The sequence below is a fragment of the Solea solea genome, chromosome 19 (assembly GCF_958295425.1).
Source record: "Solea solea chromosome 19, fSolSol10.1, whole genome shotgun sequence".
Lineage (NCBI taxonomy): Eukaryota > Metazoa > Chordata > Actinopteri > Pleuronectiformes > Soleidae > Solea > Solea solea.
The window spans coordinates 17,587,797-17,613,318 of NC_081152.1; the positions used below are offsets into that span (position 1 = coordinate 17,587,797).

The 25,522-nt window shown below is 41.6% G+C and overlaps 1 protein-coding gene across 2 annotated transcripts in view; it reads right to left on the reverse strand.

Annotated features, from left to right (window-relative positions):
• The window catches only part of LOC131446304 (ephrin type-A receptor 5), an 86,561-nt gene extending 72,247 nt beyond the window's left edge, over window positions 1-14,314 (reverse strand). For both annotated transcript variants that reach the window (XM_058617451.1, XM_058617452.1), the window contains exons 1-2: window positions 14,013-14,314; window positions 5,326-5,390 (exon numbers count right to left, since the gene is read on the reverse strand). In XM_058617451.1, the coding sequence (XP_058473434.1) occupies window positions 5,326-5,390; window positions 14,013-14,190 (243 nt within the window). In that variant the 5' untranslated portion in view covers window positions 14,191-14,314. The remainder of the gene's footprint in view (window positions 1-5,325; window positions 5,391-14,012) is intronic.
• Window positions 14,315-25,522: the final 11,208 nt, after the last annotated feature.

Sequence of the window (25,522 nt, forward strand, 5' to 3'; positions counted from 1 at the left end):
TTATTGCATAATGTGCGGAGAGAAAGGAGAAGCAAGATGTTGAGCAGCATCACAACACGACACAAGGGGGGAAAAAACAAAAAACGACTTAATCTGCTGTCGTTCTTCGTTAGGGGACGGGGGGGACGGGGGGGGGACGGGACGGGGGGAGGGACAGTTTAGGGCCCTGACACAAGTGTTGGCCGTCACTGAGCATCTGTTGTAAATGAACGAGTGCCATCGGCTGCCGTGTGCCGACCTCTGTGACCTCCAGGCTTTTACAGTAAACCTGTTGCATTTATATTGAATGTATATGTTCCATAAAATGGAATATCAGTTTATATTTTATTCTATTTTCTTATATATTAAGAGTTGTCAAGTGAGGAGAGTAGCAGATCATTTAGGCCTGAAACAATTACTCAATTAATCGATTATCAAATGATTCATCAACTATTTTTATAACTGAGTCTTTTTTTTAAAGATTTAAAACAGGTTTTCTGATTTTTTTTTTTTTTAAATGTGCCTAGTTTTTGGTTTCTTAGCTCCATATGACACAGAAGTCATTCAAACGGAATAAAGATATTGGAGAACATCTTCAATTCCAAGTTTTCCAAACACCGATCAACATTTTCTGACATGTTATGAGCCAAACAACAATCCACAGATCGAGAAAATAATCATTAGTTGCAGGTCTGAAATGTGTCTAATTTCATATATTTTGTACCTGAAGATGAACTAACCCTTGAACAAGACTATTTCTGTCTTTTTTTTTAAACTTCATGACGCTCAAAGATGCCGGAGATAAAAAAATCTTCCACCTGATGTCATTTGATCAGCAGGAGACCCAAGTGCACAGCCATGTTCCTTCCTGCTCCCAGTGCAGCGAGTAAAGGAAGTAAACGATGTCGTATTAGATGACAAACGGTTGACGGACAAATAGCTCCAGTGGGACGAGGAACAAAAAAAATAGATCGTCTTTAATCTCGTGTCTCTGTCTTTGTCCATCACGACATTTAGGATACAAACCTTCATAAAGCTAAAGATTTTTAAAAATCTACTTTCTATTAATGTATTTATATATAAATAATATATAAACTTTCTAATAATATATCCATTCATAACTCTGTACACTTGCACTACAGAGTCATCGTTGTTGATTTTTCCTGGTTGCATTTTAATGTTTTTTATTCCTTAATCTCTGTATAGCTGTGGTGTATGTCCTTACAATTAACACCTTTTCAAAATAATATTTCATATTTTATTCTAATGTGTTTTTCTGTCTTTGTAAAGCTGTACTTTCTTCTTTAATATTTATTTTATTTTATGTCATATTTTCTTTGCATTTATCTCATGTCTCCAATTTCATATATTTCAAGAGTTGTAAAGTGTTCATCCATCCATCATCCATCCCTCCATCATCCATCCATCCCATCCTGTTTTCTGAAAGTGGGAACAACGTCCAACGTTCTCTCTTCAAGAGTTTATCCATTTGTCTCCATCCAAATCCTTCATCAGCCTCCTTTAACATCCACAGAGTGACACGAGGACATTAAGACACCATTCATCTCCTTTTTAAAATGGGAGGAGACAGAGAACTCACTGTCCAGTACAGAGGTCAGGGGGACGCTTGGTTACGTCTCTGTAACGCGGTGTTCTCCCTTTACAGTGGCTCTATAATAATTCTGTCCACCTCTGTCTCACATCACGTTTAAGAAGCCAATCATACATGTAACGGTGTTCGCGTTAAGGTACTTTATAGAATTCTTAAAGCCCTTACTTCAGGCTCCCCCCTCATCTGTATCTTAAGACACATGTTTGGATCATCGTCGTCATATGGGAAGCTTTGAAAGTGGAAAGCGCACAGAAGCGAGGAGAAGATGGCGAGATAGAGAAAAGACAGGCACATGACAAGAAAATGGGGACGCAGAGTCAAAGTGACGTTTTGGTGGGTGGACAAGGAAAGAAGAAAGTAGAGGAAGAAGGAAAGTGGAAGGGGAAGCAATGATGTGGATTGAAGGAGACGAAGAAGGAGGATAAAGTCTGCGACTGTTGTGAATGCAAATGTGTTTGTGAGCCTGTGCTGCAGATTATAATCTTGAATATGATGTAGAGATTAGGCCCTTTCCTTATCGATCAATCCGTCAATCGCTTTCTCAACGAATCCATTCGTTGAAATGGATGAAAAAATGAAGAACATTGACAATTTCTGATGATTTCTTTGTTCTATAAAGCTGAAAAAAATCAGAGGACTTGCTTTAATTATTAAACAAAAACACTCAAACTGATTAATTGATCAATCAAAAGCGATGAATCGATGCAGCCCTAAAGGGAATACACATACATGTGTATATTTTGGTCTGATTGCTCCGTCAAGTCAGTGTCTGACAAGTTGATTAAGAAAAAAAAACCCACAAGAGTTATATTTCAATCAGCGGAATAAAAGCCGCGGCGCGATAATAAGATCCTTACATTGTCTCATTCGCTTGTTAATTTTCTCTCCCCTCTGTCTACCGCTCCGAATGCAATTATTTATGCAGGTGCATTGTCGCAGCCACGCGCCATAATCACATCTTCATTAATATGATTGCGCGTATGGATGCTTTTGTCAGCACTATCTCACCCATCTACGATGAGCCACAGAGTGTGTGTGTGTGTGTGTGTGTGTGTGTGTGTGTGTGTGTGTGTGGGGGGGGCGTGATTTGAATACACAGGAGCTGAGAAAAGCACTAAGGTCAGCACTATCGGTCCCGGCCGTGTAAAGCTGCATATTTGCCAGTGGGAGCCGTGCGACTGTCAGGTTTTTATATTAGGATCAAATGGGAGGCACAAATTAATTCTTGTTAAAAGCCACCACTGCAATTCCAGACGCTTTCTGCGGAGACTGGACAGGAGACGTCCGTCTTAATGTCCCTTAAACAACTTCACTGGCTCCCCCATACGTGTCCGCAATTCAAAATCCTTCTTTTTAACACTCAAAGGCCTCAATAACCGAGCTGCAACTAACGATTATTTTCATAATCGATTAATCTGTCATAAAATGTTAGAAAACCTTAAAAAATGTTGATCGGTGTTCATCAAACCTGGAAATGACGACGTTCTAGAACGTCCAGTTTTGTCCACAAACCAAAATGATTCACTTCTATTGATTTCTTTGTTATCCAGAGCAAAGAAATGAAGAAAATATTCACAGGAAGCTTAAACAACCACACATATCTTGTTCTAATCATGGAAAAAGCGTCAAACCGATGAATTGATTAATCAAAATAGTTGTCGATCATTCAGTAATCGATTAATAATGGATTAATTTGATTAAAGTGCCTTTCTTTCCCACATCTGGAGTCAAATAACATAATATGAGATGAGTGCATGTAGCTGTCACAGGTGGGTTTAGAACCCGGGACTAAAACCGAAGCTTCGGGCCGTGTAACATCTCACAGAGGGCCGCGATTGGCCCGTTGGACGTAGTTTGGACACCTACTGGTGTAGGCGATTGCGATACCTGTGTGTGTCCAACTCTCGCAGTAAAGACAGTTAGATCGATCTCACTCGTGTGGCGGAATTACTCATTAAGTATTTATGGATATGACAGAAAGTCCTCGAGGGACGCTAGCTGCTATAAAGTCGCTAAATATTCACACGGAAACCGTAAACTTAAACAAACAGACATTATTAACCTTTGGTTCCCCCTGGCTCGGTTCATTCTGTCTCCGTTTCTGTTCCTATATCTGTAATGTTTACGACGTCTTCTTCTTCTTGCGTTCTTTGGTGTAACGTTACAGCGCAACTTACAGTGCTAGCATAAGAACTTACAGCGCTTTGAGTCCGCGTAAAGACGGCAGCGTTTCGGGGGGGGGGGGGTTCCGTGTGGACGGAGCTATTCTCTGCCGTCTTTACGGGAACTCAAAACGCTGTAGTCTGGACAGGGGAACTTTTTGAAAACGACTGGATGTGGCCTTAGACTAGCCTACCCCACAACTCTGGTATTCATTTCTAAACTACCATCTACTGTGTTGAAGTTGTCCGTTTAAAAGATCTTCTTATACATGATATAAAGTGACCTTGCAAATAAAGGTGGTACTTTTTTCACTGTAAAAAGTCGATCAAATAAACATTTCCCGACTCTAATTATCATGTCATCCTCTAATTAGCCGTCATCCTGGGAATACTTAAGGATGGAAATCCGACTGCTGGCGTGAGACTAATATATTCACTCTCTTATTCATGAATTCAATTTACCCAGCCGATAATGAAGTCGGAGTTTCTGAAAATGAAATGACCGTTAACCTTGATAAAAAACAAATGAAGTACCTGCACTTCAAAGTGAAAACGGGGCGAAGCTAAAGGTGTCTTCCGAATCCATACGATGAAAGCGAGTTTTTGCGACTTGAACCCTTGAACCCAGGACTTTATACTTCATTATTCCCTTTGATCGCTAAGGAATTGTGGCACGGATTGAATGTTTTAATTAGTATTTCAAAGAGATTTGTTTTACTCTGTGTTGATGTGTTTTCATATATCACTGTGAGCATTAAAGGTGCAACAAATAAGAAGTACAGAATAATAAAATTTAGACAAGGGTCTTGCTTTATGGAGGCCTGTGTAGCATATTGAAGCTAAATATGCAAACAAAGAAGAATTCCATCCTTTCTGGTCGGGCTACAACTAACGATACATTTTTATAATCTATGAATCCGCTTCGTCAATACTCGATCGCTCCATAAAATGTCGGAAAATGTAATAAAAGAGGTTGATCTGCGTTCCCCAAACCTTGAAATTAAGATGTACTTCAATATCTGGTCTTACCCACGGACCGAAATGATTTGAATTATTTAAAAATGATTTAATGATGAAATGAAAAATGTCAAAGTAGCTGGAGGTTCAATCCATTCATATTCAAACAAAGATCGCAGGCCTACTTTTAAGAGCCACAGTTTTCATATAGTCTGTAGTCTCACCATTTACAGGACACAAAAGCTGTGTTTCAATCACGGTACGAGGTTGTTTGGTACAGAATGGTCCGGTTTGGAATGGTAAAGCCTTGCATTTCGACTAAGAACATTATACCTTTACTTGGTAGGCGGAGTGTGGGCCGCGTCAGCAAAATATGTGGCGTTAAGTCGATGTCGCACTGGCTTACTGTCAAAGGTCATGACCTTTACTCTGGTGCCCCAAGGGAAGAGTGGCCAAAAATGGTATGGTAGGAGCTGGTCGTTTTGGTGGCTCGATGGAAACATGGCTTAATGCTTACACACTGGAAATGTAAGTCTCAGGCAACAGTGTGTCCATGAGAACAGTCAACAACAACAACAACAACAACAACATTATCATAATCGATAACTAACTTACCCCATTCTTTGGGTACGCCACCCATCCTAGGTCGACCATCACAGCGCGAGAATCCAACAGGTTCACTGTTGGAAGTCAAAAACATAAAGCAATCAGTCATGTTGATCGGCGTTTCCCAAACTTGTTCTCAAATGCCTTGTTCATGCCGTCCACAAACCATAATGACTCAGGTTTAATGATTTCTTTGTCAAATGGAGCAAAGAAACCAGACGCTGAAAAGTGAACAAATCTCTAAAACATTAAAGCAGCCCTAGTAATCGCCCTAAAATCCAGCCTTTAATAGATTGAACCACATGCTTTGGTAGAAATATAGCAGTAGTAGTATACTACTACTACCATTCAACCCCCCCAAAAATTACTTTGTCAAGTAAGAAAAGAAAAAGTAATGTTAATTAGTCGCGTGGGAATAATCAGGGGAAATATTTAACTGACAGCTGCCGTCGATGCATGGAAGACACAGCTGCTGCTGAAGAGAATCCACTCATCCACAGCTCCGAGAGGGGAGATTATTATCTTACCGACATCTTTAATCACACTATTCCTGATTAGCGGCCATTATCAGCAACACACGATTATTAACAGACTTTTTATTTTTCACTTCTGCCACAAATCAAAACACACCCAACAACGCAGGTGGATGTTTTTCTCCAGAGCTCCTCCAGTGAAAACTTTAGAGGAGCACGGCGAGCAACAGGGAGGTCTTTGAGCCTATAATTATTGATTATCAATTATCTGTTGTGTGCACACAGGCTGCAAAGTGCCTGTCGGGGGGATCTCTGGGTCGCAGTTGTCACCTGGAAACCACCGCGCCCTAACAAGAAGTTGTTGTTTTGTTTGCTTTCCTCCCCCTCGGCCATGAGGCTGAATGAGGCTTTCAACTGGAAACTAAAAATCCCTCTCCCTCTGCTTCTAAGACGAAAGCTGTCATCAGCAATTACACGACCGCAGCACCCTTCGAGAAGACAATTCATGTTGTGCAGCACTGTGACAGATCGTCATTCGCCCTACGGTGTGCTCTCCAACAAAGAAAAAGTCACAAAACCTCTTGTTGAGAGACATTTTAAGAGAAAAGCAGCGAGCACAGGTTAATGCTGCAACCGCCGCGGTGTACGGTAAGAGAAGAACATGAGTCTGATGTTGGCCTGCTCCTGCAGCATCGACGTGAGGCTCAGCTCTAAGCTCGGTTTAGTGAGCAGCCCTCGTCAGAACTGTACCGTCATGCCGGTGACCATATTGCTTTATACGATGTACTGCAGCAGCTTTAAAACGCCCATGTTTGCCACGGGACATGTCCCGTCATAAAACTGCATATCAGTGCCGTTGATAACGTTCCCCGCCTCAAATAATAACAGAGAAAGTCCAACTGACGGTTTTTATTGCCAAGTAATGAACGCAAACATGGAGGAGGCAGACGTCAACGTGTTCAACTGAAAGAAGCCAAGTAAATGTCTCATAGACTCGGTTAGACCTTGTGCAGTCTCATCTTGTGCTTTTTAAGACACACTTTAAATTCAACTTTTTTTTAAATCAAATTTCACAATGTGCAGATGAGTTTAGAGGCCATGAATGTGAGCTTGAGCTCATTGCAATAAAGGGTACTTCAAGGCGACACGGTGAAAGAAAACATGGAGACGGGTGAAAGGAAGACGCAGAGTCTGATCTGTCTGTCTGTCTGTCTGTCCTGCAGCAAACTTTAGTTTCATGTTACGATAGCTTCGGCCAAGACTTCAAATGTAGACCCAAAGCATATGACCCAAAGAATATTGACAAATGGGATTAAGGGTTAGAATGTGCCAAAATCCAACTGATCAATAACTCAGCATTTAGGTTTATACATATTAGAGGATGACAACTTCATTTTGCAACCCATCAACATCGCTGCACTGCCTCAGTCCATCGAGGCTGGTGTTAGTAGCTTAGTTCATTCCCAGTCTAGAGACTTCATGAAACGGAATGGTAAACCCCCAAAGCATGCTGGAATCACAGGTGCATTCAACGTGCCTCGTAAATCTCATTACTTCTGCAAACACACACACTGCCCCACTAACCAAATGCCTGTTGCTGATGCATTCAAGGGACCTTGTAAATGTCGTCACCTGCTGCTGCTGCCACATTGAGGTAACAGATGCTCAACTAATTAAGTACTCATTCGGTGATTGAAGAAGTATGGAAACACACTTGTTTTTGGAATAAATGCTATGCTTTATAACTAATCTTTCAGTTTCCCTGTGTTATTTTTAATATTGCAATAAATATCATGCACATTTTCCTGAAATATCATGACTTGAAATCATTTCAGATTCTTAAGTCTGGGACAGAGGGCTATCCGCTTCTGGCTTTTTCATGCAATCATTTTTCTATCCGTTTTTTTTTCTATCAGAATGCAAGCATTCCCAGCTCTGCTAGTCTACATGCCGATGTGTCCTTGGGCAAGACACTTAATCCCACTGTGCAGTCAGTGTGTGAATGGGTGTGAAAGATGAGTGGTAATAAATGATCAGTTGTGAATGGGTGAATGGCAAAACTGTAGTGTTAAGCAGCTTTGAGTGGTCATCAAGACTATATAAATACAATTTACCATTCCTGAACAGGTTCCTATGGAAGCCCATTTCTGCCACTTGATGAAAAAAAATTTTGAGATACTAAGTCAAAATTATGAGATACTAAGTCAAAATTAGTTGATAGCTAAAGCAAAATTATGAGATACTAAGTCAAAATTACGAGATAAAAAGTCAAAATTATGAGATAAAAAGTCAAAATTATGAGATAAGAAGTGCCCATGCGCCTCAATGTTTTAATGGTTCCTTCATCCATCATCTCGCTGGCCTAACCATGCTCACAATATGCAATCCTAAATGAGGTAACTAGAGTTGACTTTAGTTAGATCGGACGTAATCACAACGGATTTCATTTGTTGTAAAGCCACGTTTGAAATAGTCCTCAATATACCCGCAATCCATCTGTCTGTGTTTCAGAGAAATGGGCTTTCATAGGTTCCTGCCCAAAACATGCAATCCACTTCTTTGGATAGTTTGCCTTTATTTGCAGAACACACAACACTTTCACGGTGACCCCTTTAGTTGATAACACGCACAACAGCCAACAATTTAATGAATAAACAGCTTGTCTTCTTCAGTAGAACTGGGTTGGTCTACATTCCAGTTACAACCACAAGAGAACCATGTTGTCTGGTCTCACTGAGTTCAGTAACTTCTCATTACAGCTTCACTTAGAGGCTCCTCTAACTCTCCTCCAATTTATGTTGGACTGTTGTTTTAGCTCAAACTGTTGACTAGACATAATCAATCAACAGCTACAGTATCTACCTACTATGGTCTGCCTAGCAACTCAACATTGACATCCAAAAAAAAATCAATAGCATTGTTGGTTATCCTTTCTATTGTTTTAGTGCTCTTATCATCTCATGAAATCATTTTTTAAACACACTCAGCAGATACTTTATGAGCTACACCTGTGTGGACAAGGCAACCTGAAACTGAGCCATTAGAAATGGGATTTAAGAGAATTATAAAAGACACAATGTCATGGTTGCTGGCGAGCTGATCTGAGTATTTTAGTATTTCATAGAAAAAAGGGAAAATACCCAGTGAGCTGCAATTCTCTGGACAGAAAATGCAGAGTAGATGCCAGAGGTCAGAAGAAAATTGCCCGACTGATTTGAATAAGCAAGTAGTCGACAGCAACTCGCATCAGATAATCACTTGTAACTATACCGAAATATGCAAAAGACCCACAACACGTTGAACCTTAACCCTCTTAAGACCTTCACGGTAATCAGCCTGGCCTGGATTTATTTTGATTTCATGGCTGTAGAAAAAAAATGTTCTGCCCCCTTTTTCCCAAGATAACTTCAACTTTCAATAGTAGTGATTTAAACCGTTTAGGAATTACAGTACTGAGAAGCTGACGTGACAAACGCGTGTCCTGAGGGCTACCGTAATGACAAGTATATGGGCGAAAGGCTCTATTTCTTTGCTTTCTGGTGGTTTTTTGGGAATTTTCTTGATATCCACAAAAGGTCTAGGAGTTGTGGTAATGAGAAGTACTCATGCCAAATGGCAACAGAGGGGTGAAACTAGATGGACTACAGCTGCAGAAGACCACACTGGGTGACCTGTGTACCTAATAAAGTGGCCAGTAAGTATACATGGGGTTTTTAACTGAAAGATGGGGATTGACTATGTATATACTGTAAATGTTTGACCAGTTACTAAATATTCTAGATCCATGGTTCTCCAACTGTGGTGCATGTAGCACCAGTGGTACGCGACTTTACTCTCTTGGAATTTGGAGGAAAATCAGAAATACTCTTCTAGTGTATAAACCGGGGTATGATGTGAGAGCGCAAATGATCTTATTGAGAAGAGTCTGTAGCTGACTTAGCTCAGTCTATTTACACCACGTTGGTGATAATGGTGTTACTTCAACAGCTCCATATTTTCTCAGGTGGTTCTCAGTGTAAAAAATTAGACAACCACCGCTCTAGAGGCTAAAAATATTCAAGTGTTTCTCGCTATTTGTAGCCGCCAGCAACGAGCGACACTCTTTCAACTCTTTCAACATTTACACTCACACTAATAAGTCATCCAAAAGACCGTAGTGCCATAAATATTAAACCAGCTGCTGAGGACAATCTTTCCCAGTCACGTGTTCTCCGTGATGAGCCACGAACATCTGATCCTGACAGACGCAGGCACCGTGTCAACCACAGGACGGACGGGTGGAGGTGTGAGCGCCGAGCAGAACAAAACATGGAGTGAGAGCCAGCTCAGTAACGCACTTTGTCTGCAACACCTGCCGACACACACCCACACACACACACACACACACACACAATCACGCAGCTATTTTTGTTAGGACGCTGCAGCAAACTTGAATTCACTGTACACAGCCCACCTTTAAAAGATGAAAAAACCTCAGGAGGAGGCGAGTTTGTTCTCCGAGACAAGCGGCCCTGACAAGGTCAGTGTCTTCATGGGATGAGGTCCCTGTAAGGGGACTAAAAAGCATCTCACACACACACACACACACACTTACACAGGCAGTCGTCATACTGTCTCCACCGCTCTACAGAGAATAATAAAAGATGTCCTTCGGAGGTGATTAGACAACTAATTAGGCCATAAAGAAGAGATAAGTGAAGCTGAACTAGATCATAAGGGATATGTTACCCCTCTCACATTGTGAGGATCAAACCGCTGCACGCGGCGCAGCTCAGCTGTGACAGTGATCTATAGAGCTTATTATTAAAAGTCATCGCTGAATGAGCGGAGTGATTTAAAAGTTTGGTACTGACACTACTTCAAGGATACTCAAAGTACTTCAAAAAATATGCTGAAGAGAGGAACTGAGTAGATTTTCGGCCAAAAACATTGGAGATTATTTTATCTGGGAGGCTGACGTGGTATGACGTTATATATCCAAATCATGATTTTACAATTTTAGAGGGTTTTAACAAACAAAACAAAAACACATGTTCGCATCTGAAGAGCAACACTTGCGAAGGGAGCGGCGTCGAACATTGAAGAAGTGCATTGTGGGTCTGTGAATAGCATCAGAAGTTAAGATAATGTTCAACTTTTCCAAGCGGCAGCTCAAGCGAAATCACACTTAGCATTTAGCTCATAAAACAAAGCTCAAGGTTGTTCTCCCCTTTAGCAGCATTAGCAACTCTTGCTACGTCGTTAGCCGTGACAGATACAGCTCTGCTAACCTCTGCTAGCCACCACTAGCACCAAAGTATCAGAGCTGCCAACCGTCAAACAGTAAAACATAGGGGTGGGAAAGATACGATATTATTACGGTATTTAAGTCACGATACGATGAACAGCGCTAGCAAGAGTGAGCACTTGGTCGAGGTGGGAATCACAGGATACCACATGATGCGATACATGGAATACAATGCCAATAATATTGTGATACAGCGATTCTATGATAATCAATATATCGCAAGACAATCATATAGCGATAGAAATGTTAAAAGTGCAGGATTTCTCTGTTTATTCACAACATAGAGAACAAAGTGCCTAAAGTGTCCGTGTTGAATGTGGATGGAGCATCTCTTAATGTAGCTTTCTCTCTGCAATTATCCCGCTGTAAACTCCATCACGAGGAGACATGAAGTAGGGACGCTGTTGACCATAGAGTGCCTTAATGATCGCATTGGACGAGAAAGGACGACGATATGTCACCAAATCTTTATTTTTACCCACCGCTATTAAAGCGATGTGCATGAGCGACTGCGGCATAATTCCCATCGGGATATCGCACTTATAATTTTGACTATTTTTGTGATTAATTAGCTACACTCCACACAATCTTGTCCAAGACTGTATCTGCAATTCTTACAATAAAACCAGTGTAAAATCATTGCTTTCTCATCACATTTCTCTCTCTTTTTTTTTCCCTCCAGGCTTTCCTCCCCCTGTGTCTGTGCCTTATGATGTTTGATTGTGGCATTTACATGCCAGCTAGGATCACTCCAGGCTTAATGGTCTGACTCCTTGCTCCCACACCGACACACACACACACAGGCAAGATAAACACGCACTTCTGCCCCCCCCCCGACCATTTACTGTCATTTACCACAATTTGCCATCCTCATTTCATCAACACCATTACCAGCAAAAGAAAAATAACCCCAAAGTGGTTGTTTTCTTTTTTTAAAATGAACCAACGTGTGTCGGCTCACACACCTTCAGATCACACTCATTAGCCTGACGGCGTCGTTAATAGACGGATGGACGGATAATAGAACACAATACTCGGTAAAAAAAAACAGAAGGGAGGCATCTGTCTCCGCATCGAGATTCTCACAAATTGATACATTTAAATAAGAATGGATTGGCTTGAAGAGACGGCATTAATCAAGCTGGCACGGCGTGTGTGTGTGTGTGTGTGTGTGCACGCTTTTATTCAAAATCATTCATCAGTGGCGGAGATCCACTGCAGGAAAACTGTCCCTTCCTGATAAGAAGAGAAATGTTAATATAATAAGTCACTGGGATCAGGACTTTTCTCCGTTTCACCTCCCCACACACACACACACACACACACACCGTGCCCTCTTCAATTAGTCACTGATCAGGAAACAAGTTGGCGTGTAGCTGCAAATTGAATTAATCTTAATTTAATTTAAGGTGAACCTCGGCTTTAAAAAGAGAGAGAGAGACTTGAGTCGGCCTGATTGGACGAGGACAGACATTGAAACGGGCGAGTGGCCAGCTTCCCCCAAAAGATTCCTTTTTTACGGGCCTGAAAGTGGTTTAATCTTACTTTTTTTTTCAATTACAATAAATTAGCCCAGTGACAGAATAGCAGCTCCATTAATTATGGGCTGCTTCTCCATTCCAATTATGCATGCAGTGGTATGATTAGCCAGCGCAACATAAATATGAGCCAGATTTATGTCCAACATTTGTGCTGAGTGTCTGCTTCCAACAAACCACTCGGAGAGGAGCGAGATCTTTAATGTTTAAGAAGAAGAAGAAGAAGAAGAAGAAGGTGGCTTTTGGAATAAAGAGAGGACTTTTAAGAAGAAGAAGAAGAAGAAGACACATGGCTTGATGTGCTGGAAAACAAAAGCTGTGATGAATGAAGATATCAAAAGACGACCAACGCCACACTGTGTCAGAGATCAAGTCACGTTTGAAAAGTTCCCTCTTTGTCGTTCTTTAGTCACGAGTAAAAACAAAGAGCATTCCGCTTCCCATTCAGAGGACTAAACAAAGCTCGAGTGAGTCAAACGTAGCATTTCACATACAATAAAAGTGAAATCTTGACTTATTTTTTGGCAACTTCAGCAGGAAGACCCGGGAATAATGTGATCCAGATGACACTGAGTAACCCACGCACTCGTGTTGAACTTTAAACCGCTTTCTGTCGTCCTAAAGGAAGCCATGAAACACCACAGGACACATGGATGTGTCCGGGCCACACATTGGGGAACTACCTTTTTTTTCTATCTGAATCTAAACTTTGACCAAATAAATCTGCCATGTGGAGAATGAGCAGGTTGATGAATGTTCACCCCTGGCTTTCCCTGGATAGTGCTGTCTCAGTAACCCCCCCACAAACAATGGCATTCATGTCCAGCTATTAAAATGCTGCACAGTCTGCAGACAATAGCGTGGGAACAATCATTTTTGACACACACACACACAAAAAATCACTTAAGCATCCTTCATTGTGGTTAAGAGTAAAAACAACTTCACGCATCTGCTTTAAGGGGAGTTAAAGGGATATGTTTCACAATTATTAACAAGAGAATGTTATTATAAACTATTTTAATTAGTATTTTTTTAAAGAAAATGAAGAAAAAATATAGAAGCAGCTGCTGTCGCGTTCTTATTGTAGAGGTGACAAAACTATAAGGTCAATTAAAACTCTTGTTTTTAAAGCATGAATACAAATACACTTTTTTTTGAGCAAGTCATCAAATAACGCGTGTTGTGTTCAAAGGTGCTTGAATATATCGGATTTTACAGTTTTTTTAAAACACATAATCACTGGTAACCTGGAGGACACACAGCTGTCATCACTGTTTTCTTGGCTCAGATTAATTTTAATATGCTACCTGCTTCTCTGTGAGCTGTAACCACTCACACACACACTGACAATTAAATCCCCCCCCCCCCACGCCCACGTCGCGTGCCAAAGGCTTTTACCTTCATTCGCGGGGATGCTCCGCGCTCCCAGCAACGCCACACTCCAAACCCACGTCCACGCCACGAGCCGAGCGCCGCCACAACTCCACAGACTGCGAGACGGCATGACGCGTCCCGGAGACACCGACAACCACAACCGCGAGCACGACTGGTTTCGCCTAAACAAGTGCACTTTCATTCAGCGCGAAGCGACGGGAGAAACCGTGAAGATAAACCATTTGCGTTGCCGTGCTCGTGCTGTACTGTGCTCGTGCTGTACTGTGCTGTGCGTCCTCGCGCAGAGACGAGAGCTCGTGTGAGAGGCTGAGGGCGCAGGAAGGTACTGAGGAGCAGCGAGCGCTCCGGCTTTGGGGGGGGCGGTGTCAGCGCACCGTGGGGGGCGGAGTGCAGCGGAACAGCCTCTCCAATCACAGCGCGTCCACAGGTGAACCCCACCATCACTGCTGGACTCACAGAGTCCACACGATCAGCACCTTTGAGTGACCACGTTAGAGTCACGCGACACTGTGTCGTGAACTATAACAGTTTAAATATAAGCTGCTTAACGTGAATAAAAACACAGGGGGCGTGTTTTTTTTCTTGTTTCGCCTTGTGTGGAAACCTTCACGCTGTGAACATAGGAGGAGGATGAAGTCTCTTTGAAAGTGTTCACACTGTATTTTTCATTTCACACCCAGTCCTGAGTGGGTTTATGGACGGTGTTATATCTTAACTTAACTTAGACAGATAAGACTGAGTCTTCACGTTCACTCCTTTCTGTCCAAGACCGACAGATTTACTGGATCAGAGGCAGATCGTGTAGTTCAGTACTTCCTGCATGAGCGATCACTGAACTGAAATACGACTGAACGGGTTGTGATACGGCTCACGATGACCTGCTGTCGCTAAATACACCAGACTCCTCTGTTAAATCTTGAGATTTTAGACATTTCCTTTGCTAAATGTTGTTAGATTAACGCATGTTTTCAGGATTTTTAACTTTAATCTACAGTTCGGCATTGTTCGGTTTGACTCTCGTGTCGGACGTCGAGCTTGCGACTCTTCCAGGTACTATCACTCATGGAAACAAGTCGAGCCGAGTCGAGTCGTGCTAGAACTATATGGAAAAGCGGCGTGTTTAGTGATTCAACAGGAGCTGAATACTCCAAGGTTCTGTGGTGCTTTTGTTCAGTTTACGTCAGGAAAGTCGGAACTGTTGGAAGTTGAGAAGACAGAGAAAACAATACATGGACACAAATATATCTGGGGCAAGCAATGCCGATACTTGATAACAACGCTCTCCAGCATCCACGGATAAAAAAATATCCTAAGTACTATGTGTACAACAAATAAAACAAAACAGTAAATGTAGTTTTTTGGAATCATGTGTTACCCCGACATTCCGAGTTACAGATCAGACCTGAGAGGGCGACTTTCCAACTCCCGTTTTCCTGATTCCCAATGATGCACGTGTTCACTCCAGCAACAATGTAGATTTAAATAGAACTTTATATTTTTGTCCGCTCCTGAGTCAAAGCTCCAAATCAGCTTCAACATCCGCGATCCTTTACAGTCAGTTGCATTCATTTATATTTATGGGGGGGGGGGGGGGGGGGGTCATAAAAAACTGTGAAATGCTGTTTGATGATTTGCAACTCAATTTTCCCATGAATCCTCCTCTCCTCATACAGTATCTGCAGGCTCTGTATTTGTGAGAGCAAACTCTTCCTTTTCCATCTCAGCTTTGTCATATTCACACACACTGTTTTCCTTCTCCGTGGTGAAATTAGATTCTTTGAATCTGGGTGATATTCCTGTGGCTTACCCCCGCCGACACCTCCCACGCTCCTTGTGTACGCGCACACAGACGCACCGGTGCCGATTCGTCGGCCTCGGTATAGACGCACTAATGCACCGGTTTAGCGTTTTTTAAACACTGTTTTTGAAGCGTACCCGTACGTGGTGGTGGTGGTGTAGCATGGGGGGGGGGGTTGTATTTCAGTGGTGTAGGGGTCTGATCGTCACTGACAGCAGGTGTGGAGGTGGTTCTGGGATGCCAGAAACTGTCGTTGTCTCCTGGAGGTGTTGTCGGCTTAATTCTATAAAATGTCTGTGAAAAGTGCAAGAAAAAAAAATCCAATCCAAAAAAAAGAAAACGTGAAAGCAGCACCTAACAATCCGCCACGGTGATGTATTTATCCTCTAGTTCTGAAATTTTTTTCTTCTTTGCTCCGTCGCAGCGTTTCTTGAATTAGTGGATTAAGTTTGCAGTTCCACTCTTAGATCAGCCACAGTGGAGTTTGATAATATCAATGTTTAACCTACTGAGAAGGGAAGTTGGAGTGGAAGTAGATGAATGTACAACAAAAATACTCAATTGTCTCCTTTAAACCTTTAACTCCCAAGCCTCAAAATGCCTGTACGGACTTTTTTTGTGCTTATTTTAAGATAAAACGACCGGAATTGATCCTGTGAGTAAGTGCTTTTGCCCATTTTTACAGAAGAACTTTGAACATTGGGCAGTTATTTACAATTTACTGCATGTTAAAATAGTGTATTAACCCTTGGAACACGGAGCATTTCAGCTGCTTTTTTCCATTATTGCTGAAACGCATACAGAGGCGATAAGAATGTGCAACATAGAGCGTCTTCTATGCCTTTTTCTGCTCAACCTATAGACAATCTGATGAAAAAAACACCCGAATCAGAATCATATGACACAAATTTACCAAGGTTGCATCTGTGCAAATAAGAGTTAACAATTTAAAATGAGGAAAAACAAAAAGTTTTATTTTTTTAGAAAAAAAACACTGTAGTCGTACACAAATGTGATAGAAATAGTGACACCTAATGGTTAGACGGCAGATAGCAACAAATGACGGACCTCTGTGCTCACCAACCTCTTCTGTGTTTGTCCAAAAACAAAACCAATGATTTCATCGAGCGGTCAGATATGAAAACGCCTTAAGCTTCGAGGAGCAGGGAAGGTTTTTTTTTTTACTTTTTGGAGTCAGTCAGGGGAAAAAAAAGAGTAATAAATCGAACCAGAACTGAAACATTTTCACAATAATTCAACAGAAGTTTAGTTTTAACATCACTTCTTTCTTAATTCCCTCAATCCATTCACCATTAGTTAGTTTTACGGGACAGTATAAGGTTAATTAACTTTATGCTTTTTATACTCTGTGTTGAAGAATTCTTTGCTTTATTTGTTGTGGCCAATTTATTTACCTTCTGATAGAAAAGGTTTTTTCTTTTTCTCTCAGAATTGCTGTATCTATTTTTTTTTAAGTGTATGGGGCCAAGCAGACTGCTGTAGGGTGAGTGTGAGTATGGGATTTACTCCCATGGATGGGAGCGATGATCGCAATGTTGAATCCTTTTATTTTATCTCTTAAAAAAAATCAATAAAAAGTGTGAAACAAAAGAAAAGTCAAACATACGGAGGAAAAAAATTATGTGCAGAACAAGTTTGTTTTTGCATGAAAATCAGCATAAAATCAAGCGATTTACATTTTCTCAAATATTTCCTCCTGACAGGCCAGACTTCCCCTGGGGAGAAAATAGGCCTCGAGATAAAGTTGAACTCCTCCTTCCTGCGTTTCGTAAAGAACACCCCCCCCCCCCCCCCCCCCCAAAATAATCAGCTTTGGGGCCTGACCAGCTGGCCTCTGATGCAAGGAACTCTGGGATTTTTCAGAGCGCTCTGCAGCAATAAGTGGCGAAACATTGCAACACAACTCGGCCCCCGGAGCAGCATTTACAGTAAATCCTACGTTTCATACGCAGTTACCTCCGAGCAACATGAGGAGAATATGAGCTCTAAAACGACTTCATTTTAGCAAATGACGCCTCATTCCGTGACGTTTCCTCATTAAAAATAAAAACAGCGAACGTCTACATTAGATTAAGTGTAGACGGGTTGCTGCGTTGCTCTGAGCCCAAATGACTTTGTGTTTGGAAGAAGAAAAAACATACAAACGTGATTTGTGGTGATCCAAAGAGGACAATAACAGACATTCTGGCACATGAAAGCAGGAAAAGGCATACGTCTCGTTACCAAGATGAAGCGTCATGGCTTCCCTCCATTCGCATGTCCCAATTCCAGGACCCTGCTCATGTGCATGCTGCCTTTTTGGATTTGGAGTGAAAAAAAAGAGTGATTATCAATGTGCTTTTTTTCTCACGGATATAAAATAATGTCGATTCTCCTCTCTTGAGTATTCTCAGAGGAAGTGTAACGGAAATCAATCTCCGAGTGCGATGGCTGGGATTATTCAGAGATTATTCATGGACTGTATGTAAGAAATGGATGTTTTAAAAATGTAACGCCCGGGAAGAAAGAATGGATGTAGCAGTTTGCCACTAGGGGGCACATTTGAATGAAAGTGTATGGGAACATTTGACTAATTTCTCACTTGAATCATGAGTCGACATTTTCCTGAGGAGTGAACGGTCTCAATCACTAGATTGGTGCACAGGACGTGCTCTTGCTGGTGTAAACAGGAAGTGGATTGTGTCCTCTGCAGTTGTTTGCGTCTTCAACTAACAAGAGAAAAACAATGATGAAAAGGAAGAAAGCACAAGGATTTCTTCTATGAGAGTTTGCATATCCCGTCATGCATATTTTTACGACACCACTTTAAACATCCATCCATTGTCTACGGCTTTATCCTCAATGTTGTCAAAAACTCACCACTGACGCTCCTCCCCCCTCCCTTCCCCTTTCCTCACCATGTGCGTTTGATTTCAACAGTGCTGTTGGAAGCCCATGCCTTCTGTGTGGTTTCCTCTTCCTCACGTCCTCCAACGACGGTTTTCTCTGCTTCGTTTTTCACTGGCTCTGCCAGGTACCAGGGTACAAGGTACCAGGTACTGTCACTAATGGAAGAGCTCCATATAACACTGCCCTGGGAGTGTGTTAGACCCCGAGACTTTGCGAGACCTCCCGACTCTGAGGACTCCGGTTCAGCGGACGTCCTCCAATCTCCCTGCAACAACAAGACATGCAACCGCCACGATGACCCGTAAAGCTGTTAGCGCAGGGTAGAGACCCTGCACAGTTCTGCTTTAAAACAAACACGTAGCCAGCTGTGTTTTCATCTGTCTCTGTTCCTGTGGCTCTCAAACCCTGGCAGGTGCATGTGCAGCAGAATTGATGCGTTCTTAAATGAAAGCATGGACGTCGCTTTGCGGCACCACACTGTGAAATAGACACAGTTAAGTGAGTAAAGCTGCGATGCAGCCACAGGCCAACGCAGCCGGACTATCATGCAGTCCGTCTCCTCTCCATCACACACACCAACCCCCCCCACCCCCACCCTTAAACCAACCTGCCTGCGTCCACTCAGACAGTTTGCTAACTACTTGACAAGTTATCAAACAAAGTTCTGCTTTACAGATTCACTGGCCTTTATTTGACCCCGGAACATGGAGCTCTTGTTTTGGGCTTATAAAAGGAAGGAAAGCTCACACAGAAATACATTTGCACACTCACACTGACATGCACACACGCACACACACACACACACACACACACACACACACACACAACCCCCCGGGCATCGTTAAGCCCTGCTTAGCAGCTCAGTGAGGCTGGCAGGCACTGCTGCTGATATTCTCTCTCTATTTTGGCTGCTCCTCTCTGCACGCTGCTCCAAATCCTACTGCTCTCTTTTCACATATTTTATCTCCCAACTCAGGACCTCCGGAATATATATATACTTTATATGAAGAAAAAAAAGAAAAGCGCACGGGGGGGCTGCGGGGTAACTTACTTTCCGTGCAGTCTGTGGAGAAAACAATGCCAGCGGAGCCACGGCAGAGGTACTCCAAAAAAATGAAGTGCTTGAATTAAGACTCTCATTATATTCAGTGACGTTTGCTCCTTTTTTTTAACATTGTTACACAAATATTGTTTTTTTTTTTTTTTAAAAAGGTAAGCGCCAGGTCACACTTTCCACATCCAACCACGTCATCTGCAGACTAGAGGTGGGAATCACCAGAGATACCGCGATAAGATATTATCACGTGTCTCAAAATCGATATAATATCGCCACGCCAAAATATCCACGAGCTCAGTTGTTGGCGCACACTTATCTAGGTCAAAAGAGACAAAGTATAAGTCGGTAACCATGGAAACCTTTTTCCTGTAGAGGGCAGCATTGCACCTCTATTATTATTAGAAGAAGAAACACGTTACGATTCTGTGCTCAAAGAACACAAGGACATCCAAAAGTGGCTTGAAACTGCAACGCTAATTCCGCACTTTTTAGACCCACTCGTAGGGGGCGGGACCTCATTCCCAGAATGTAAACAGTGTCCGCCATCTTTGCTAACAGCTACGCTAACAGTGTCACTCGTGGGCACGTAAAAAAAGAAAAGAATTAAGATATTTCTTGACACAGGGGAAACTGAGTTTAAAAATACTAGCCCTGTTCTAGTAAAGCTAAATGTAAAATTTGTGAAATATTCCTTTAAGACTGAATGCTAGATTAACGTAAACACTTGTTTTAGAAAGGAAGGAACCGCAAAGTATTTATCTTAAATATTCATCTGGAAATGCAAATGTATAAAAAGAAGAATATTCAAGTAAGGTTCAGGTTCCTCACAGTTTTATGAGATGGATGTATCTGTTCGTCATCTTTTATCAAAGAAAAACAAAGATAAGATAAATCGTGTTTGCACAGGTAAAAAACAATTAAATAAATAGACAATGGAGAAAATCTCCTTCACTGGATTTAAAAGGGCGGGAAAAGTTGAATCTCAATCCTGTTACACAGCTTCATATTTTCCATGGACAAATCTCACAGAGCTGTATATTGTTGACTTTTCACTCACACTTTCTGAGATTTGGGGATTTTTTTTCCTTTCCCCCGGAGCCTGAGGTTCATGCAGCTCCATTCACCGGACACACACTCTCTGCTCTGTGCTTTGATTCCACAGAAGTCGACTTAAAACGAGCGACGAGGGCGCGACACAAGTCTGATTTCAACTCAACTCAGAGCTGCCATTTTGCAGTTATATAACACAGCACCCCCCCCCCCCTCCTTTACCCCCCAACACTTTGGCATTTTTTTCTATTGATTGCTTCCATTTCCCAAAGGCATGCCCCTCTCCCCCCATCCTGTTTTATCTCTTTCATCCTTTTTGTCTCCTCCAGTCAACCCTCTCCTCTCCCGCTCTTCACAACAAGCCCCCCCCACACACATCCATCCCTGCACTTTTCTGTCACTTTAGCTTTTTTCACTCCCCCAGCTTTTTTCTCCACTGATAGACACAGTACTTATGTTCATGTGTTCTCCTCCGTGTGTTGCAGTCTCTTACATTTGTTAGTGAGCACATCTGAGGCCGATCCTGTGTCCAGTTTGGCATTTGAAATTTGCAATTTTATTGCTTTAATCAAGGCCCTGGTATACCCAACGCATGGACAGCACATGTGCAAACTGAATTTCCGCCCCACTGGTGGGTGGAGTATTAAGGCTGACCTCACCAAGCAACAGTGCAATGGACGCGCAATAGTGCAATAGTGCTACGATGTGCAATAATGCTACGATGTGCAATAATGCTACAATGCGCAATAATGCCACGATGCGCAATAGTGCTACGATGTGCAAAAGTGCTACGATGCACAAAAGTGCTACGATGCGCAATAATGCTACGATCCGCAATAGTGCTACGATGCGCAAAAGTGCTACGATGCGCAAAAGTGCTACGATCCACAATAGTGCTACAATGCGCAAAAGTGCTACGATGTGTAATATTGCTACGATCCGCAATAGTGCTACAATGCGCAAAAGTGCTACGATGTGTAATGATGCTACAATGCGCAATAATGCTACGATGCGCAATAATGCTACGATGCGCAATAATGCTACGATGCGCAATAGTGCTACAATGTGCAATAGTGCTACAATGTGCAATAATGCTAAAATGCGCAATAATGCTATGATGCTACTCCTATACTGATACGACTGATAGCTAATGCTGTGAAAGTGAGAAAATAGAACTGTGGAAAATAACTCTAAAACTGGTGTTGGCTGCACACGCACACGCACACAGACACAGACACACACACACACACACACGCACGCACGCACACACGCCCTGGGGGTTCAGGGCAATGCAATCAATTGCATGTCCAGTTCAATTAAGCCGGCCACATTTTCAGTCCATCTGTTGTTTCTCCATCTTTGGATCAAACAACTACAACTCACACTACAGACACACCTGGGAGGAGCCGTGGCTCAGGTGACCCCTCAGGTGACCCCACTGATCAGAAGGTCGGAAGTTTGATTCCCGGGTCTCTTCTTCCAGTTGAGGCATTATGGAGTTAGATTTGTGGCAATATTTTCAAAGCAAGCAACACTTTATGAATTGAGCAAACAAAAATAAAGCACACAATCAAAATACACAAATCAATTTGATCATTCAAAAATATTGTGTTTCATTTGTGTGTTGTCTGAAAACATTGACAACAATCTAATTCCATAAGGCAAGTGCTAAAGCATTCTTGCCCCGACAGCTGTGCCAGTGTGTGTGTGTTAAATGAAATGTTATAGAAAATGTCCTGTATTTGTGTGTATTTGGTAAAATTGATGAATAAAGTGTCAAGTGCTTTGACAGGTTGTTTCAGAGACAAACAGCAGCAGCAGAATGATAGACTCTCGTTTGAATTCTCTGCTGAAATTACAGCTCAATGCAGTTGTCATCATTTGTCATTATTTTGTCTGCAAAAACAAAACAGCCTCACTAGAAATGAGCCAAATATTGGTTTTAAGAAAATGATGCCAATGATGTAGGCAACTTTTGCTTGGCTAGAAAACTTAAACCTGACTGTAAATCTAACTGTAATGTGTCTCAGGCAAATGTTTAGTAAAAATAAGTCTCTGTTGACATGATTAAGCTGACTTTAAAAATATATATGTTAGTATTTCCTATACTTGCACACACACCAATCCATGATAGTGAATTTTATTTTATTGATATTTGACACATGCTTAATACACAGTATTGTTTCATATTTCATATGATTTATATTTCATACAAACTGTAATTATACACTGTAATATACACTGTAATATCTTATGTCGAGAAGGTTAGATATTATTTTTCTACTTATTTTTCTTCTTAGGCAAAAAATTAAGAACAATTTCCCAGAAAAAAAGGATTATTTTACTTTTACGGAAATCAGTTTTTGCAATGAATTCTCATCAAATTTGCTATTATTGTCCGTCACTGTATTTTCTCACAAAAACATTCATAAGCACAGGACATAGAATAAAACTTACAACTTAAGACCAATGATTGATCATATATATATATATATATATATGATATATATATATGTATAAATGGAGCTGATTTAATAAATAATCCTCTATTCTCCAGTAAGACCTATGAGAACACACAGACTCACTCACAAAGACTAACAGCAGAGTGGATTTAATTTAATTGAGCCGCAGCAGTTGGGAGTTGTATTGAAACACTCTCACTTACAGTTTGTAAGTGAGGGAAAAGTGTGAATCATCTCCAAATGAGCTTCAGACGCGCCGGACGCAAAACAATCAACCACTTTGTAGTAAATCAGGAACGTGGCTGTTCAAATAAAAACAGGCCGCGTTGGTTTAACGGCTACAATTATCACTCAAGTGGAGAAATCACAGGAAAAAGACAAACAAAGAAAGACATGAGTCGCATTTAAGTGTTAAATTAAATGGGTATTTACCAATATAGCATAGCAACTGCTTGGAGAACACACACAATGAGTAATAAACAAAGCACAATGTACTAAATTTCTCTCAAGAAACATTGTCAACCATGTTCAAGCTACACATATGTTTCCATATTTACCTTCTCTGTCCATTTCCTCCCACGGAGGAAACAAGAACACACAAACCACCCCCGGCCCACACACACACACACAAGTGCACACATGCTGCTTAATTTCACCGTTACATGGTGGAAATAAACGGGTCCCTATGGAGCAATAATGGACTGGATGCTGCGTGTGTGTGTGTGTGTGTGTAGATGGACATAAAGGCAAAGAGAGTATGGTTGGTGAAGTTCTCCGGGGAATAAATGAACATATATAACATAAGACTCGCCTTCATCCTGCAACAAAAGCGGGGAAACTGATACGATCTTGTCGCACGCTATGCATTTATATTTGTGGGGAATACGGAGCACAATCGAGGCCGCGCAGCTGTCTGTCACAGCCGATTGAGCGAGATGCCGCGCCACAAGAAACCGTCCCACATATCCACCGCTGTTTGTGCAACTCGGCAACTTATTACACACTTTACCGCCCGGGCCGCGGCCCCCGGATTATTCTAAAAGTGTAAGCTCCCTATCTATCAATTTCACAAGTTTACACAGACACGGGCAAAAACGAGACTTTTTTTGGGGGGGGAATATTATGCTAATGCTTGTATTACTAAAATCTCCACGCTGGCTGATTTGCAAATGACAGAGGGAACAGAGAGCGACACGGAGACGTTTATGCAAACACGCAGATGACTCACCTGACTTTTGTTTTTGTTGTTCTCCCAATTTAAATACATAACACGGTGATTGAAAAAAAGAAAAGAAAGTGGGAACAGTGCGTCAGCTGACATAAAGAACATCCATCCATTATCTGTACAGATTATGTTTGAAGGGTTGGAAGAGGGGAAGTTAATCCCAGGTTCACTCCATCACAGGCCCCAACTCTGTCAATTTTAGAATGAATAAAACAAAAACAAAACCAATCTGCATGTCTTTGCACGGTGGTGGGAAGCCATAAGAAGGACACGATATAAGTCAACTGAGCTGAGGGCCAATGAGCGTCTAGTCTGGTCAAGAGAGGGGTGGTCTACGGGAAAAAGTGGGAAAAAAACGACTCTTCATGATGATATTTGACAGAATTTCCAAGTAAAAAACTGTTCGTTTTGATATGGATCGATATGTACTTCACAAAATACACATTTATGATGCAAAATACATCTAATAGTGTCATAAAAGAGAGAAATAAATCTAAAATTAAGTAAATAACAATGTGGGTAATTAAACAGTAATTAAAAAATTCACTCCATCACAGGCCCTACTCTGTCATTAGAGTGAATAAACCCAATCTCCATGTCTTTGCACTGTGGTGGGAAGCCATAATATTCAGCGAAGAATCATAGAGAAGATATAAGTCAACTCAGCTGGGGCCAATGAGAGTCTAGTCTGGTCAAGAGGGGGTGGTCTACGGGAAAAAGGCAAGAAAAAGTGGGAAAAAAACAACTGTTCAATAGGGTGTGGGATATCTATGATGATATTTCACAAGTAAAAAAGTGTATGTTTTGATATGGGTCAACATATACGTACATTTATGATGCAAAATACATCTATTAATATCATAAAACAGAGAAATAAGTCAAAAATCAAGGAAATAACAACGTGGATGACTGTAATTAAACCACCAAACAAGCTTATGTGTATGTCTATATTCTATCAACACAGCCACACGCGCTGTGTCTATAGGCAGAGGAGGTCGTGGGCTGTGTTTT